General features: G+C 29.4%; 1 protein-coding gene across 3 annotated transcripts in view; it reads left to right on the forward strand.

Moving 5' to 3' along the window:
- The first annotated feature begins 422 nt into the window (after window positions 1–422).
- LOC106460782 (gamma-tubulin complex component 6-like) overlaps window positions 423–18,411 on the forward strand; it is a 48,924-nt gene continuing 30,935 nt past the window's right edge. For 2 of the 3 annotated variants that reach the window (XM_022387564.1, XM_013920519.2), the window contains exons 1-9: window positions 423–681; window positions 3,219–3,402; window positions 3,917–4,066; window positions 6,154–6,266; window positions 10,988–11,079; window positions 11,371–11,422; window positions 11,886–11,942; window positions 14,186–14,331; window positions 17,350–17,401. In XM_022387564.1, coding sequence (XP_022243272.1) covers window positions 3,219–3,402; window positions 3,917–4,066; window positions 6,154–6,266; window positions 10,988–11,079; window positions 11,371–11,422; window positions 11,886–11,942; window positions 14,186–14,331; window positions 17,350–17,401 — 846 coding nt within the window. In that variant the 5' untranslated portion in view covers window positions 423–681. Of the gene's footprint in view, window positions 682–3,218; window positions 3,403–3,916; window positions 4,067–6,153; window positions 6,267–6,316; window positions 6,430–10,987; window positions 11,080–11,370; window positions 11,423–11,885; window positions 11,943–14,185; window positions 14,332–17,349; window positions 17,402–18,411 lie in introns of all 3 variants that reach the window. The other variant, XM_013920520.2, reaches the window with a different exon arrangement.

Below are 18,411 nucleotides of genomic sequence, written 5' to 3' on the forward strand. Positions count from 1 at the left end.
ACTATAAGTCTTTCAATAAATCGACGGTTGTATTAGTTTTAGAAAATAAGCTTCTTAACTTTCTATTAGAATGTTAATCTTAGAAAATTATTTTATATATATTTTGTTTATTAATCTAAGCACAAAGTTACGCAATGTAATATTTGTGCTGTGCCCACCTAGGGTATCGAAACCAAAGTTTTTGGGTTGTAAGCCCACAGACTTGCCAAATAGCAAACTATAGTATGTATGATTTTATAAATCGTGTTTTACGTGTATCATGATACAAAAATAAACAGGGAAAATGTTCGAGGTTTAAAAAATGTTTCGGATAAACTATGGTAGTTTAATGGCGTATTTCACGATTAATAGCTGATTTTAAATGCTTTTCTCTGGATTTTTATGCACTGCGTTGGAATTACAAAAAAATATTGAGTCGAGCGCTTGTTTGTTACCATACCCAATCCGCGAACAACAATTTAGCTGAGCCGGTAAACGAGACTCGCCCGACGATTTGTTTCGTGTTGTCACTGGCGCAGTGACAGTTATGTATTGATGTTAGGCCTATATCTGTATAGGAGTATGGTAGCATTATTATTTTTATTAATAAAGTTAGTAATTTTTAGTGATGCTGAATAAAAGTTGTTAGATTTGCTGGAAAAAAAATAACAATATGTGAAATGCAAAGATAAGACAGTAAAGGTAGGTAGTAGTACCAGTACAGTAGCGTTTAGTGATACTGACACTGTGACAGTAAACTGAGTAAATGATACTAAATACTATTACTAGTAATACTAATAGCTATAACACTACTCAAAACTCCAGACTCAAAACTTTCATCTTTAAATTTTTAGTTTAACTTTAAGATGCAAGACAGAAATGAAATGGAATTTTCTTAAGTGTGTGTGTTAGATGAAGCTCTAATTTTTCGTACAGAACTAAAAACAGAGACTGCTTAGATAACTTTTATTGGATATAATTGGTATTAATTGATATATAACATTAACGTTAATACTAGTTAGAAATCTAATACAGGTCTTACAAATTCAAATTATATACAGTTAGATCAAATATATGATTTTTGCAATAATATGTACTGCAATATGATTTTACATTATTAATTTGGAAACAAACTTACCAGAAATTTAACAGTGTAAGTGTCTCTTATCACCAATATTTTAGTCTGCACTGTTCTCAAATCAGAATTCATTTCTCTCTAGTTACAGCCCATTTATCCAAACCTAACAAGTTAGAATTAATTCATGTATAGTTCTTTTTATTTAGCTTTCATAGCCTTGGTTAACTTTTCCATCAACAGGACTTCAGTTTTGGAGCAGGGTGTGAAGTTTTACACTTAATATTTGTGTCATGTAATACCTATTTATTCTTTCAGTTTATTGCAGCAGGCATCAAGTATTTCTCAGTTTCTGTTACAAGCTTGCAATATAAAACAGTATTAGACTTAATGCTTTTTAACACTGGAAATTTGGAATAATTAGATGAGAGCTGACATCACAGTTGCCATACTCGGGTAGGATGTTGGTTTTCTCAATATCTCAACCATTATGGCAGGGGTTATTAAACTTTTTAGGACAGGGGCCCATCCCTTTTATGCAGAAGAACAACTGCAAGGTACAATTTTTGGGTATCTAAAATATATATATATATAAATTGAGTACTATCTTTGCTTAGATATTATAGTTCCACATACAATTTATTTTCAAATTAAAAAATATTAAAGTGAAATAAACTTAGTCTTACTGTAGTGGCATACAAACCAAGAGAAAATGGAGCATTAGATCTAAGTAGCACTATTCATATATGCTACACTGGAAACTTGGTAGTAGCAAATACATAAATAAAATAGGCTTTCTGTAACCACTTTTATTCTGAATGGATACACAGGACAATCTAATGTATAGATGATGAGAAATAAAATTGTAAACAAAAAAATTTAAAAACATGTTTGTATTCTGAAGAGGAGGTCTTAATTATTGCATTTTTATAAACTCAATCTCTGGTATATATTGTGGGATATTAAAGAACATTTAGGTGTTTCAAGGATATTGTGACTCCCAATCTTCAACGTAAAGAATAAATTATCACCGAATGCTTTCCTAATTCTTCAACTATTTATCAATCCTTTTCTTTAACTCTTGTAAAGTTGCAGCCTTTATCACTCTTGTACACAACTTGAGAAATAAAACTGCCTCAACTGAAAACATGTCTGACCTTTCCAAATTTTAAATTTATTACTTCTTGTCCTAATGTCTTCAGAATTAAATGCTACAAACTTGATCTTATCAGTTCCTTTATTAATTTTTAATAATTCACTCAGATTAGAACTATGAAAAGAATGAATGTTTTAACAAGTGATTTTTATGCTTCATTGGTTAATACAAAATATATGTATTTAAAGCAAAATGGGTTATTTTGAATGGATCACCCCTTGTAAAATATCTTTAGTATAGTTAAACAGTAGTAGGTATGCTAAAATCCTTCTTTTCTTCTTTTTGTCTTCTAACATAATACTGTATTTCTTTATTAATGTACTTAAGAATCATTTTCATTTTGTGTAACTTTCCTGCCCTTGAACAAGACACCGTTGTTATTTTTCTAATAGGGTGCTTGAGATATGGAATAGTTTTTCAGGTGTGATAGAAGCTGAAACATTGTAGAAGTTTAAGAGATTAGAAATCAGGGTTGGCTTTAAGTAAAGGAGTTTCTATATGTTTTTTGGAGTAGGTGGCAGTAGGAATTGGTACAGCTTAAATTGGCCAATTGGACAAGAAAAGATATTGCTTTGACAAGAGATGTAATGTATCTTTTGAAATATAAGATGAGGTTATGAAGTACATGTTACATCTAATCCTGTCGCTGTGTGTTGATGAATCAAGACATTAAAATCAACACTTGTGATGAAAATATGAACTAACTGCTTGTAACCTTGTACATAAACACCTGTAAGCACTAGTGTCAGCCAGTAGTCCTGGGTTCAAGCCCTTGTCAGGGCAGCTTGCTGTTCACCTGTTTCAGAACATTACGAAGTCATTTAAGCCTCTATATGTATATGAATATTACAGTTCAAGCTCCTAATAAAATGACTTGCATGCAGGTGTAAGCAAAACACATTTTAAACTAAGTATTATGAACTTAATTTTAACTAGGAAAAGTATGAAGTATGTTTAACTGTGAATTTTTTTTTTTATGAAGTAAAATAGAAACATTTTTTGTTACAGATGGCTTTGTCTGATAGTTTAGACTTTCTTGTGAGGAGACTTTGTGAAACATGTATGCAGAATTCCCAGTCCAATCTTAATGACTCTTTTTACGAGTGCCAAAACAGAAATGTTGAGCAAAAAGTAGTAGTGAAGCAGCTGAAGAAGAAGATATATGGTACTCTACTTAATTTGAGAAATGAAGGCAAGTATAAATTATTATGGTTATGTACATATGTGTTATGTTTGTGTTCTTTCTAGTAAGGCATATTTATTGGAACTTTATCAGGTTATAAAACATTTGCATGAAAATATATTTTCATTTACAAGCACTTTTAAAATCATTGGGGATGATTTCATCTGTTCAGTAAGTTTGTATTAGTCGTTTCTGTTTTTTAGAATACAGAGTGCATTAAGGTAAGTGATTATTAAGAGTTTGTTTTACAACGTTATTAATACAGAGTACTGAAAAAAACAATTAATGTTCATATACTTAACTGTTCTAGTTGTACTTCAAACAAGAGAGGGTTTTATTTTTATGTGGTTTGTAAAGGGTCTACTTCAGTTTTCTTGAAAAGAAAAACACAAACACATTACATTTACAAATGTAAAATTTCTAAATAAATATATCTCGCTTGTCATTGAATTATAATTTTTCAGATGATGTCCACATTTATCTGAAATTTAATCTCAAGTTTCCTTTGCAATTATTTTGGCAGGATCTGACAGTTGGTCACCACAAGAATTAACAGAAATTGACACTGTGCTAATGGCTATATACAAGTTGCGTTTGGACCGGCAGTATGATAAAGCTAACAGATTAGAAGTTTTGGTGGAACGACTGAAAGATGAAAATGGGCGTATTCCATGTATGTAATTTTTTGCTACATGAATAAGATTAAAGGTTATAAAATTATGCTTTGCCCAAGTGACATCTATTATAATAAGTGATTTACGTTAAATTTTGAACTTCTAAGAGGGGTGGTAAATGAATTAGAGAAGAGGGGATGCCTAGAATGTCACAATTCTCATACTAGGGAGGGAAGGTTGAACATTTTTTAAATATTTCCTTATGAATTTAAGAACTATTTTTTCAGTTGTTCAAATTTTTGCATTTGTTGTTAATAAAAAAAATCAAAAAGTAAGGTTATTATTGTAGTTGCTCTTTTTTTTTGTATTCAAAAATGCTATTTCGATAATAAGGTTGATCACATAAAAAATATATTGGGCTTGACTACATCTCTGGTTATAAATAACACTGTTAAAGAACTGTTTTAAATATTTTTATTGTAATCTCTATAAAAGTTAAATGATCCGTTACATCATTACTTTTGCCAATAAATACATAAATTACAAGTATCTTAATGTAACTTGCAACCTGAACTTTGCATAACTAATAAATCATAGGACAGGTTTGTTCTGTTGTGAATAAATACACATACATAGTCTAATGTTTCTTATCCTGCTGTGTAAGTGTTAAACTGAGTCTAAAACTAATGCACTGAGGCATGTTAAAGAAAACACATTTACTGACAAGACAGAAACTACAAAATAAAAAACTTTATTTAAATTTGCTATGTAAATGAATACAGAAAATCATGCAGGCTTAAATCTTGTATTTTACTACATCATAAAAAAATGTGGGAATGGTAACGATATTTCAGAGTAACATAAATATCATAATAACTGTAACTTCATCAGTGGTGAAGTTCAAGTTGCCAGTGATATATATTTTTTCTCATAATTTAAGCAATCAGAAATTTAGTCCTCTAGCAAACATAACTGTACCTGAATAAAATGCACAAATAAATATGATCAAAAAGCAGCAGCTGGTCAGTGTAATTACTGATGATTGAAACTTATTTGTCTGTAAATCCATATGTTAGCAAAATTGTTACATGACTCTTTTAGTGTAATGTGCTCCAGGTGATATTAATAAATAAGTCGCAAACAGTTGGTAATGTGAAAATGATTATTTATTTATCACCTTTACTACTTGGTGAAGTATATGATATGGCATATGCAGTTGTTTTTAAGACCAGTTTCCTATAAAAAAGTTTATGGTAACCTTTAACCTAAAGTATAACATAATCCATAATAAAATTTAAAGTTAGTTTATAATGTAATGTAGTATAATGTACTAATCATTTGAAATTGGAAAAACTCACTTGTGTGGTGGTTTGCATGTTGAAAAATTTATTGTTCAGAACATTCTGTTTAGTCCATCTTCATAAAGATGTTCTTTCAACCATGCATGTTCTTTTTTCACATATTTAAGGCCCATTGCTTACAATATTAGTTGTAACTATTGCTCTGTAAGTGATGGTGAAATTAAAACAAAAAATGTAAATTTTTCTTTGTAAGCTGGAATCTGAAATGATTGAGGAATACTTTTCAAAGCATGTCCATTGTGTACTTATTTTTCGTTTATAGCACTACTTGAGTGAAAGTCAGATGAATTAGTTGTTACTTGAAAGTTTAGAGTTCTGAAAAATTAGCAGTAAGTTTAACCAAACTAAATGTTCAGACATTAAAAGTAACTTCACCTATTGGAATTGAAATGTCCTTTTTTAAGTTATATGGCTTACGTATGAAGCAAAAAGGCATCTAGTTAAAAATTTAAAGGACATTCTAAAGCATAATAGTACTTTGCACCAACATGTTAAAAGTTTTTAGTTTGTTTTTTTTAGACAAATTGCTAAATGTCTTTTGTGACATAGTGCCCCCACCAACATATCCCAAGCATTCAGGTATATTCATGGTGTTTTATTCTTAAGACAAAATACTTCATGTGAAGCATGACCTAGTACACCCACCAACCTGTCAAAAGCTTATAGATTTATTCCTTTTTTTTATGATTAATATTTTTTTAGACAAAACGGCTCTTGTGAAGCATTATATTGTTCAAAATGTCAAAATCTGTAGGTTTAAGTTTTTTTTTTTATGTTTGTGGTAGATGATATTCGAACATGTCTTCGTTTCTTGGTTCTTCTTGGATCTCCAGAGAAGTGTCAGTATTCTCCATTAAGTAGCTTCAGTGAGCAAAGTCTCCCTGCACTTATTAATCAGGTAATGAATACAAAATCTGTAGGTTTAAGCTTTTTTTATGTTTGTTGTAGATGATATTCGGACATGTCTTCGTTTCTTGGTTCTTCTTGGATCTCCAGAGAAGTGTCAGTATTCTCCATTAAGTAGCTTCTGTGAGCAAAGTCTCCCTGCACTTATTAATCAGGTAATGAATATTTTTTGGAAGTTCTGTAGCTGGAATAACAGTTGAATAGGTATATATTAATGCTTTATGTGGACGTTTGTAATAATAAAATTGAGTTGTAAAGATTATCCCAGTTTATCATGAAAGAACAATATTATATTAATTCCAGGTTTTTTTATTACAAATGAATCACTGATAAACTGTTTTCATGTATATTTTATATTTAATATATATAAATCCAGGAATTTCATAAGGGATACTACTTGGAGGGAGGCTGGGGCCATTTCACCACTAGTGTTTCATACCACTTTTTAAATTGAGGAATACTTCACGTCTAAAATATTTCATCTGTGCAGATCTGTTAAAAAAAAAACATCACTTAAACATCTTGCTCTCTTCCCCTATTCCCCCAATACTGAAAACTGACATGGTGCTAGTAAATATCACTAGTTGGGCAGCAGATTTGGTTGTTTTACCTTTGTGAGTTAATTGAGAGAAACAGCAACCTTTCTGACACCTGTTCACTCTTAAATCTTAATAGACATATTAATGGATAAAAAAATTGCATGTCCTTTAATTTTTAGTTGTTTTATTAATGTAACAGCCAATATTTCCACAGTTGATATGTTGATGACATAGATACCATCTCTGGCTATGTAAATATTGCTTACTGTAATTGGTCCTGTATTTTTGCTGAAATTTTATTTAAACAAATACTTTATGATCATTGGCTAATGGTTATCCATGGAGGAATGATGGAGCATCGTAATACTTTAAACCCCTTTCTCTGAAAGTGTGTAGATGGAATTGTGAAGAAGAACATAATTGCTGCTTTTTGGACTCAGAACTAATAATAAAAGGCATGTTTGTTTCAAGTGTACTTTTATTTATGAAACATTTGTTTTTTATGTAATATATAGTTTCTGCTAATAAAGCAATATCTGGTTTGAAGGTTGGACTTCTAGCTTAAATATAAAACATCACTCATGACTCTAAAAATGAGACTGCTCCCAGTCTCAAAAATACAATAAAATACCAAATAACTTATGGTACAGGATAAAAGAAAAAGAACTCAATGAGACTGGAAACAGTCTCATATACTCAACATGTTTACTGGGTCATCTACAGGAGTGCAACGTTTTGCAAGAATCAGACATATTTATATCCTTACAGAAAAAATCACCATAATACAATTTACATATTAAAGAATTTCATGCCATCTGCTGACAACATTTCCATCAGTTATATCATCCTTATTCATTATTGTAAATTTACTTTTGTTATATTTGGTTATCTCAATAGATTCACGTTTTTTCATACAAATGACATTTTCAGGTTGTGTTTTATTAAGAATTTGGCTAACTTTGTTTATCGGTTTACATAAAGGCAAAATATTTATTTGTTTACTAAATTGCTTCATTACTTGACAAGATAAACCAGGTATAAATGACAGGACCAAACATTATTTTGTTTAGCGAGTGGTTTTAACTTAATATTTTCTTCCTTGTTTTTTAGTTCTTTGACAGGTCTGTTAACAATATCATAATTAAAACCTCTTTCTACTGCTATATACTTAATTAATAATAACTCATTATTAATGTCTTCCTGTTTATAACAATGTTTAGTACTCTATCCACATAAGAGTATAAAATAGTAGTTTTTCTGAGATTTAGTGTGACATGATCTTTGATATGGCAGAATGATTACAGAGAAAGGTTTTTGACAAGTAGTAGTTTCTAATTATCCTTATTGTTACTCACTAAAACTTCATAAGTAAATCTGATAGAACTGCCAATGCTATTAAGGTAATTAGCAAAAAGGGTTAATTCTTCTTTACCATGCTACCATATCAAAAATGTGTCATCAACATACCTGAACCAAACTTCAAGTTTCTTATCCACTTTTTCCAGTACTTCAGTTTCAAAGCTGTCCATAAATAAGTCGCATGATAACAGAGATAAAAGAGAACCCATATACATAGCTAAACCTTCATTCTGTTTATAAACTTTACTGTTAATCTCAAAAAATGAGTTTTCAACACATACTTCTACCAGGTTAATCATTACCATAAGACCAAATTATTATTTTCTTTCAATTTTTTCTCAAAATATGCAATACCTTTTTTTTCACAAGTACTGTGGTGAACATTGACACAGCATCAAAAGAAACCAAGATATCTTTCTCATCTAAATTTGTATGCTCAATTCTTTCCTCAAATTCAAATGCATTGTTGACTTTGTATTTATTTTTATCCCTTTAAAATGAGAATTTTTTTTTCTATTTGAATTTTGCTACATTATATGCTGAACTCTTAAATACAATAGGTTTTAAAATTGTTCCCAATCTTATTAACTTTAGGCAAAGCATACAATCTAGGTAAAATAAATTTACTTGGAACTAAACTTTGCTTTTCTTAAGATGTTAAAGTTATACATTTTTTAACTTTTTCTTTAACCATTGGAGAAAGTTTATTTATAGGATTAACCTTTATGTTTTCATACAGACCTCTTTTCAACTAGTCATTTTATCCTGCATTGCTGATTTAATGACAGTTTGTGGTTAAGGAGAGTAAATACCAGGTACAGTTTACAGGGATACTGAAAAAATTATAGATATGCATTTTGAAGATTTTTTTGGTTAAAAATGCAATAGGCAAACTGTACAATGGACAAAAGTATTTTTATTTTTCACATGAACATTGCCTTGCACTCCAACTTGTCAGAGTATTAGTCAGTATGACATTGGCAATTCACAGGCATTATTTTCAGTACAAATACCTTTGTAGCACATCTGCCTTTTTGCATACAGCAGGCTTGTACATTTTACTAAAAGCTTGCCACATTTCATGTAGAAACAAATAGTAGATTTAAAGCTATAGTCACCATTCCTTTTCCAGTGTGGTGTGTATCCAATGGACCCCATGCACATTTTTTTAAACAAAATTCAAAATTTTGTTAGTACTAGGGGAAAACTCTTCCCTAACTAACCTTTTCACATTCTTTGAAGAGGTTATTACTTATTTAGATGAGAATAACAGTTTGGATTTGGTATGTCTGGATTTTCAGAAAGCATTTGACAAGGTGTTACATAAAAGGCATGTTAACAGTGGTTCATATAAGTGTGGAGGATCAGTTGATTCAATAGATATGAATATTGCAATGAAGAATAGCTTATAATTCAAATGTTCATATTATTTAAGTTTAAATTTCTTAATTTCAAAAGGAAATATTTGAAGAAATCCTCTCAGTCACATGATGTGGTGGCTCTTAGACTTCTCATTTACAGAATTTGTCTCTTTCATTAGAAGGGCTTCAGATTGTTCAGTTAATTTCAAACATTTACTGCAGATATTGACAAATTAAAATACAAAATTATGAACTCTTATTTTGCTTTACTGAGATATCACTATATCTGTTCAACCCACATAACACACCCCTCTCACCTCCTGTGTCATTTAAGAAATTTCCATAATTCTCTCAGACATTGCTGTTTGACATATTTATAACCAATAAAGATAACATATTCTGAACTACATAAATCAAATGATTGTCTGTTTTGTTTTAGCATTCAAAGCTGATAGTTGGTGAGGAGAGCTTGATGCATTCAACTTAAAAATACTGCTCTGAGTAGTAATGGAATTTGTTTTTACATATTTATATGTTAGAAGAAAGTCAACTATATTATAGTAGTTTTTGAGACATTCTTTTCTAGTACCTGATATTTTTTGTGTTCTAAAATACATATTTGAAAGATATATTAATAATTTGTTGGACAACCAACTTAGAAAAAATAGGCTTACTAATCCGAGTGCAAAAGGCTCTCAAGGCTGAAATAAATACTACATTTCATGTTTCTTTATATATTTGTTAAAAAAAACAACTAAAATGTAAATATTATAGAAAGTTATTAGACAAGATAAGAAAACATAAATGGAAAAAAAATTAGAAATAAAACATTCCCATGATTTATCTTCAAGAAAAGCTCATTTGTTACCATCATGTGATGTAACTTGATAGTTTGTTTACCTTAAACTTTTTCTGGGTGACTTATTGCTTTGTTACACTAGTTAGACCTGGTTCAATGAACAATAAAATTAAATCAAAGCAGTATTGAAAAGGCTAGAAGCTGTTAGGATAAATAATTGTAATTGTCTGTTGTAATCTGACAAATGTGGTAAAAATGAGCTATTAAAAGATATGATTTTTCAAGTACAATATCCTTGCAATGGGAACATAAAGGTTGCCAGGTTTCATGATGATACACCTAATATATTCAGAGTTATAGTGTATATTGTTTTATGGTTAAATGATGTTTAACCAAGGTTGGTCAAATTAACCAACCTGTTTCTTGCAATTTAATCATAGATTTTTTCATTATCATAAGTATCATGATGCAATTAATTTTTTTTTGTATTTTGTAAAGTATATTTTTAATAAAATTCCATTAGTTCACACACTTGCAATCAGAAACTAAAGTATTTTGTTAAAATATTATTTCAAACATATCAAAAGCATATTCTTTGAAGTCCCCCAGCCCTGAAGGTACATGTGCATTTGTAACTTTTTGGTTTTGATTTCAGGAACGTATATGTATTCTTCCTAATGAGCCATTGCAGTATGGTGATTCAAGGGTGCTAACTGAGTGGAATCATTACTATATGCATTATCCAAGGTATGATTACATGTAAAAGATGGCTTACGTTAACTTTAATTTGGAAACAAAAGTTTATAGCACTACTATAGGTAATAGTACTGAATAATTTTCAATAATAATTATTTTGAAGCTATTGTGATAATTTGGTACATAATTTTCATTTAGTATGAATTTGATTTATGCTTGTATGGTGTTTATTTAATCTTATTTTTTACTCATACCAATTTTTATCACTTTTGTACAAAGACAACTAAAATTAGTTTTAATTTCTTTGAATTTTTAATGATGACTTCTTTGATTTGTTTCTAGAGAAGTTTTTGAAAAAGAAATAGTACAGACTATTGCTAGTCCAGATGCCAGTGTGAGTACTTTAAGATTACTGATTTTTCTGAACAAATTTGGAAAAAAACAACAGGAGAAAAAAATAATCTTCCTATAAATCTTCTTATATTTTTTGTAAAGGTAATAAATTTATCTCACAGTTTTCATTGCATTTGCTCCCGTTACCTACTTTAGCCTAACATATCAGAAATCGTTGCAATACTTAGTTGAGTAATAAATAATGTTTTCTTTTAAGTCATAATTTGCGTCCGTACTTATTTTAATTGATTAATTTTTTTGTTGGTTTCTCACACATAGAAAAATTAAATAACATTATGAACATTACTGTTGTCAAATCCTAGAAATGTTCATGTATTATATATCCCTGTACATTAGTATTTCAATAAATCTCATAAAATCAAGCAATAATGTATGAATGAAATGAATAGTCTGCTTTTAACTCAATGATTAGTTGTTATAGATTTTTATTTCTAATTGAATAGATTTTTGAAGCCAGTCCAGGCTTAGACCTCAATGGAAATGCATTATTGAGTATTGGGGTGAGTTTTTGATATGCATACATAATTTTATTTAGTTATTCTAAGGCTTTAGTCACTGTTTGAGAGCAAAACTGGCCAAGTTTAATATTCTTCTGTGAAGTGGGACTGTTGTTTTGGTTTGTTTTTTTAGCTGATAATCTTAAATAAATCCAGGTTAACAAAATACTATAGAAGTAAAAGGATTTCATAAGATATAAAAATTGTAAGATAACAAAAGAAAAACAGAATCTAAGATTTATTACTGTTCTAGTATCTTAATTGGATTCAGGCTCATGTTTTCTTATTGTTAACTAATAAAGCATCTTACCCATGTTCCAGTTAACTCTCTGAATACGGGTAGGTAAAAGTCACGACATTTCACAGACTTGCATTCAAATTTTAATTAAACAACTTTATTATATATTTATGTCAAATTTGGCATGAAAATTTAATTAATGAATCAGATTTTAATATTATATAAGTTTTAATTTCTTAGATTCAAGAGGAAATGTTTAAATAATTTATCAGTTGTCACTTATGTATCATGGCACTTTTTTGTTACATATTGCTCAGTTAAACATTCCCTCCACCACTGTTTGAGATTCAAAGTTTTAATAAAGCTCATTTAGTTATAGTATAGATGATACTGAGACATAATCAAAACTTATAGTCTCCATTCATTTTTATTTACAGAGATACATCTGTATGCTATTCCCTCACATCTCGTACTGTCTTTCAAAAATGTCAATAATTCTCTGACATTTGCTATTAAATTAGGTATAACCAGTAAAAAGAGAAAATTTTAATTTCCTGAATGATGTATAATGCTAACTTATTCTGGTGACAGCTTTTGAATTATTCAGTCTACAGATTTAAAGCTGCTATTAAACATGTTAGAGGAATTATTTTAATATACTTAAAGGTTAGTTAGAAAGCCAATTAAATTTTAATAATTACAGTACATTGTATTCTTTGTGTGTGCTATTATTTTTTGTTCTGCATTGAATATTTGGAATAAAAATATGTTAAAAGTTATAGTTAGTATAATTACATGGTGGTTGCAAGGTTGGTCAAAATGACCAAGCCTGTATAGAGAGAGTTAATATCATTACTTTCCATTTGCTTCAGAGTCAAAGTATACATGCCTTGAGCTTAGAAGCCTATAATTAGATACTCCTCAGAATTTGTATAAACACTAGGCTGTTAGACAAGCCTTCATTTCATACCTTTCTTATTTCAGGTTTTTTCCTTAAATCAACTCCTTCCACTAATATTGTCAAATCAGTTTTAAAGATTTACTAAAAAAATTGTCTTTCTCAAACACACTTTTTTGTAAACTTTGCACCAAATTATTTGTGGGTCCATAAGTTTTTGGTTATAGTTCCCTCAATAATAAGAGTCACATGAAAGCATTAACACAAAAACACTGTCAGTATTGCAGTTAATCCCATTAATTATTGCCAGAGTTTCCTATTTACTTTACATAAAAATTAGTAATTTAACAATTTTTTTTATCAGTTCTTTACTTTGAATGTGAAATTACTCACTGCGATTAGTACAAAAACAAAAATATTTCTTTAGTTAGTAGATACACAAATTACTAATAAACCCATTTTTTTTATTTTCTTCCTTCCAGGTATTGTTTGTTTATAGTAATACTTGTTTCAATCCTGATTATTCATTTTCAGGATAATTGGTGGGAAGTACATCATCATATGAATTCATTGTCCACTTGGTTATTTCAGGACTTGTTCACCATCATTGGCAATATTAGCATAATTTCACTGAACGTTAGCCTAGAAATTTGCTGTTCAAAACTTAAAACAACTTATAATAACAAATAGCTAAATTTTTATATATATTTATATTGCTGAACTATTTTTGTTATTAAACTCACTGTAAATATTGATTTAATCAGAAATATTGTTAACAATTAACTTTACCCTAGAATTGAGTAAAATTATTTATTAATTGGTTAAACAATAAATACCTTCCGATTGTATAATGATTGTAGAAAGCACACAAATAAAAACACTGAAAGGCACTTTGAATAATCATAGTCTTGGTTTAACATAGATATTTAATTGATTTGAAAAATTTATCTTTCTTATATGAAATCTACCTGCATAACTGACATTTTTATAGGGAAGCTTGCCATATTTGTTGATTTGTACATACATAGAAATGTATTTATTGGCAAAAAAAACAAAAAGATAAACATAATGTGAAGTGTTTTGAAGTTCTCATTTTATTATTATTTTTAGACAGGAAAATCAACTTTAACAAAGTCATCAATTTGTGCACCTTTATTTGGTGCACTGTATCGAAGGCTACCTCCCGAGGGCATGTTTCATGCACCACTTGACATTAAACTCCAGATTCCAGACTTGGAAGAAAACAAGCAGTCAAGGTATTTTGAAACATTTTGCTGGATAACATAAATCATAAGATAATCATGAATTTCATCTAACATGACGTCATACAGATGTGATATACTGTTTTCTCATGTACACATAAAGTTTCTTGTTAATTATTTTAATAATTTTAGTTTTATTCTTTTCCCTTGGAGTGATAAAATAAAGATTTATTTCAACTTGTAATTGATATCAATTAGGATCAGATGAAGTCTAGTGGCTAGTATGCCTGGACTTTGAATCTGAAAGTTCATGGTTAATTTCCTTTGGTTACAAAAGTGATGATCAAATCCCATTATTCAAACAAGAAAAGCCCAAGAGTCAGTGGTAGGTGCTGTTGGCTAGCTGCCTTCTCTTTAGTTTATCATTTCCAAATTAGGTATGCCTGTGTTCAAATAGCCCTTGTGTAGCTTAGTGCAGAAATTCTGTATACTCTGTATAATTTAACTTGCTTTTGAAAATAATTAAGATATGTATTTATTTTGAGCAATTTTTTTCAACAAACTGTGGGAAATATTCATGGAAGCATTTATAGAACAAGTCATGGGCAGGTTAATGTGTGAGAGGTCGTAAGATATATACATACAATATTATAAAGACATTTGTTTTTGCTATGATAGCTTATAAATACTTAAAAATTTTGATTTTCACATTTAGCTTTCCACAAAATCCATCAAACAATAAAAATTTTACCTTGTTTTATTTGTTATTGTTTCATCTCACCATTTTGAACTTTATCTTTCTGAATTTACAGTTAAAACTATTTTTTATAAATAGGAAATAAATATATATTCATAAAATATCCTCTTTAAGAATTCATTATAAAATATTGTTGATTATAAAAACATTATAACTATTCATTCAAATAATTTAATTGTCAGGTTTAGTTTAATCAAAGACCCTATGCTGCTAAGACAACCCACTCTCTATCTCTACAATTTTAATGAAATTTGAACTGCATAATTTGATGGCAGGTTTAATAGCACTTAACAAATTACCTGTTTAACTGCATATTTTTGGCATGTTCGGGAGCATGTTCCTTACAGCAGGAATACTGTTCTTTTTCTTGACATTAGATTGTATCAGTGGGTGAAATAATAAATTAATATTAACTACAGATTAGAGCAATCTATTCACTTAGAGCAAAACTAAAAATCAACCTGGCAATCAATATATCTAATTAGATATACATTTCCTAAAGGACATTGTGCAAACTGATTAAAACCACATAATGTTTGAGACATTTTTCCTGCTCCTCACTTGGCTGGTTTTTACACTCTTCATGAGCATGAAATGACGGTGATGCTATGATACAGTTTGAGTGTACAGTGAAAGTTGTATTTGTACGTATGTTGATAATGTATATTTTACAATGTTAAACTTGGATTGTCACAATGTCTCTGGGTAGACAATTTTCATTGATGTGTATAAACTGCCTGGAAAGTAAAGTGCACGAGAAAATTTGGGAGATGTAATTAATACTGGAAGAAACAAAATAATGTTCTTGATTTAAAATGAAAATATATTACATTTCAGAATTAGTATGTTTGTTAAACACATATCAACCAAAACTGGGGAATGATGCCACTTACTTTGTTAGCTTTTGTTTATATGAATAGTGTGCATATTATATGTGTATAAATACAAATGCTCTTTATTTGGTAGCCTGTTTAGATACCAGCAACACACTTTCTATTAAATCTGCTGTTTGGAACAATGCAGTTGGTCTGATAACACTATTTGGGCTGACTATAGGGTCTTTAGTTTAATATGTTACTATGTAATTAGCCTAATTACACTTTTTGGGTTGACTGTAGTATTTTTAGTTTAAATATGTTTGATGATGTTCTACTTTATTCTTTTAACAAACCAACAATTCACATGTTCAATTATATATATCATCACTGAAAAGCAGATTGACTCACATTTTAGTCCTAAGAGAATGGTGGTTTAATTCAAATTAAGCTTTGGTTTTATTAGCTTGATGAACCAAAGTTAAAATTAAAAGACTAGTTAAAGGAGGTTATCCATAAATTAATTTGAGTATTGTTTTTATACCACAAAAAAAAAAAAATTCAAGATTCTTTTACATCATAGACAGTATGTCATTACGTGATTGTTCCCATGTCATGGGCAAAGTTTCATGTCCTCAACTATTCAAACACTTGAAACATGCATCAAGAAACACCTGAATGATCAACATGATATCATTTGTCCAAGACCATGCACGTGGCTGGAACTTTGGTATTCATGTTCGCAGTAAAAGTTTTCAATCATTGGTTCAGCTGATTGTGGGAGGATACGTAAGATGAAAGAAACTTTAGTCATCAAGACTTTAAAACAAGAGCTTAACATAAACCAAACTTCAGTACCATTAATCTGAAAACGTTAATAAAATATTTTAGCTGCACCATAGTGGTTCATAGAATGGCTATGAGTTTTTTCAAGTACAGACTTTTAGCTCATAGCTCCATCTCTTGACCAACTTGAGATCTAATTACAGCTGCAGCTATTGAGCATTTCATCTTTAAGCTTAAGCTGAAGCTTAACTTTAATTATATCATCATTGTAAGACATCTGGTTTCTTGTCTGTAAACAACTTGTGATGCATTTCTGTAATGAATATCAACAGTCTTTTGCTAACATTTACACATTGAAGCTTATTACATTTGTTTAAGATCTACACTGTACGATTGTTGATGCAGACTCATGTTAATTTGTTCAAAACCTGAAAATATTGCATTTTAAGGACACCAAATATTGTTTAAGAATGTACTCTTATTAAAGTTATGCAGGTGATTGTGTAGGGGTGATTAGTAGTAAACATAAGTCTTTAGTTTATGAAGATTCTTCTAAGTTCAAAGCTAGCAATTGCTAATCAGCATAGAAAAATCAAGGCTTGCACTTTTGTAAGAAAATTGTATTGAATTTACTTGTAAAATATTTTTAACAGTTAAGATTTTTAAATGTAATTTAACTATACACGTATATATTGTGTTATTTCAAATTTTCAGATTACTAGAATTTAGATTACATGTATCAACAAATGAAGAAAAGCAAACCAAGGTGAGTTCTTTTCTGGGTACAAAGCTGTTGTAAGATGTATTAGTCAGCTTAGTGGAAGCAAACAATTGAATTTTAATTCTGTATGCATGTTCTGAATGCAAATTATATTTCATACAAAACAGTAGCATGCAGACACTAAAATTGTTTAATACTATTCCATTTTAGAGGATGATTAGTCAATCATACTAAAAAACTACTTGTACTGTCTGTTGTAGAAACCAAGCAGATTTATCTGATGTTAATCTGTATATATATTTTTTAACCCTATGTGCACTGGACTGGCCCATTAATATTTACTATAATTTGGAACTGACTAGGTGTATCTTTACTAAATTTGGGAAGCTTTTAGTAAACATTACAAGTATGTTGTGCACAAAAAATCATAATTTTTTAAAAGTATTTTTACCAAAGGTTTGTCTGTGAATTTACTGAGTCAGTAAATGCTAGATGATTTTCATTGCTAAGAATAAAAATACTTGTTTACATATAGCAGTTTTCATATTTCCATTTGCAGAGCCTATAGAACCTCCTAATTGAATAACAAAAGTTTTTTCAACAAAACTTTGTATTTTATCTGTTTTTATTTCTCTGCCTTAACACTAACTGTAGCAACATCAGTTATGTAAGGTAAATTGAAATGTTAAAAATACAAAATAAATCTAAATTAACTTTTTTTTTCTTTCTATAATGTCTGCATATTGTAACAAACAATTACATGCTATTTACTCTTAATAGACTTTTCAAACCTAGGTTTATTTAGTTTTATTACTTTACAGCTGCACTTAGACTCTCTTAGAATATACTGAAAGTCATTTATCAAAGTGGAAAAGCTTTGTATAAACAAACAATCAAGATCACAGCATGAATTGTCTAATTACACAATTATGCTTCATGATATACACATGCTATCACAAGTAATTGTTTTTCTTTTCCTTTTAAGTTTTCTTATTTAATCTAATCAGTTACATTTTAGTTATTTTTATAAGAAATAAATAACTTTTCTTAAACAA

Source organism: Limulus polyphemus, unplaced genomic scaffold (genome assembly GCF_000517525.1).
Source record: "Limulus polyphemus unplaced genomic scaffold, Limulus_polyphemus-2.1.2 Scaffold835, whole genome shotgun sequence".
NCBI classification, from domain to species: Eukaryota; Metazoa; Arthropoda; class Merostomata; order Xiphosura; family Limulidae; genus Limulus; species Limulus polyphemus.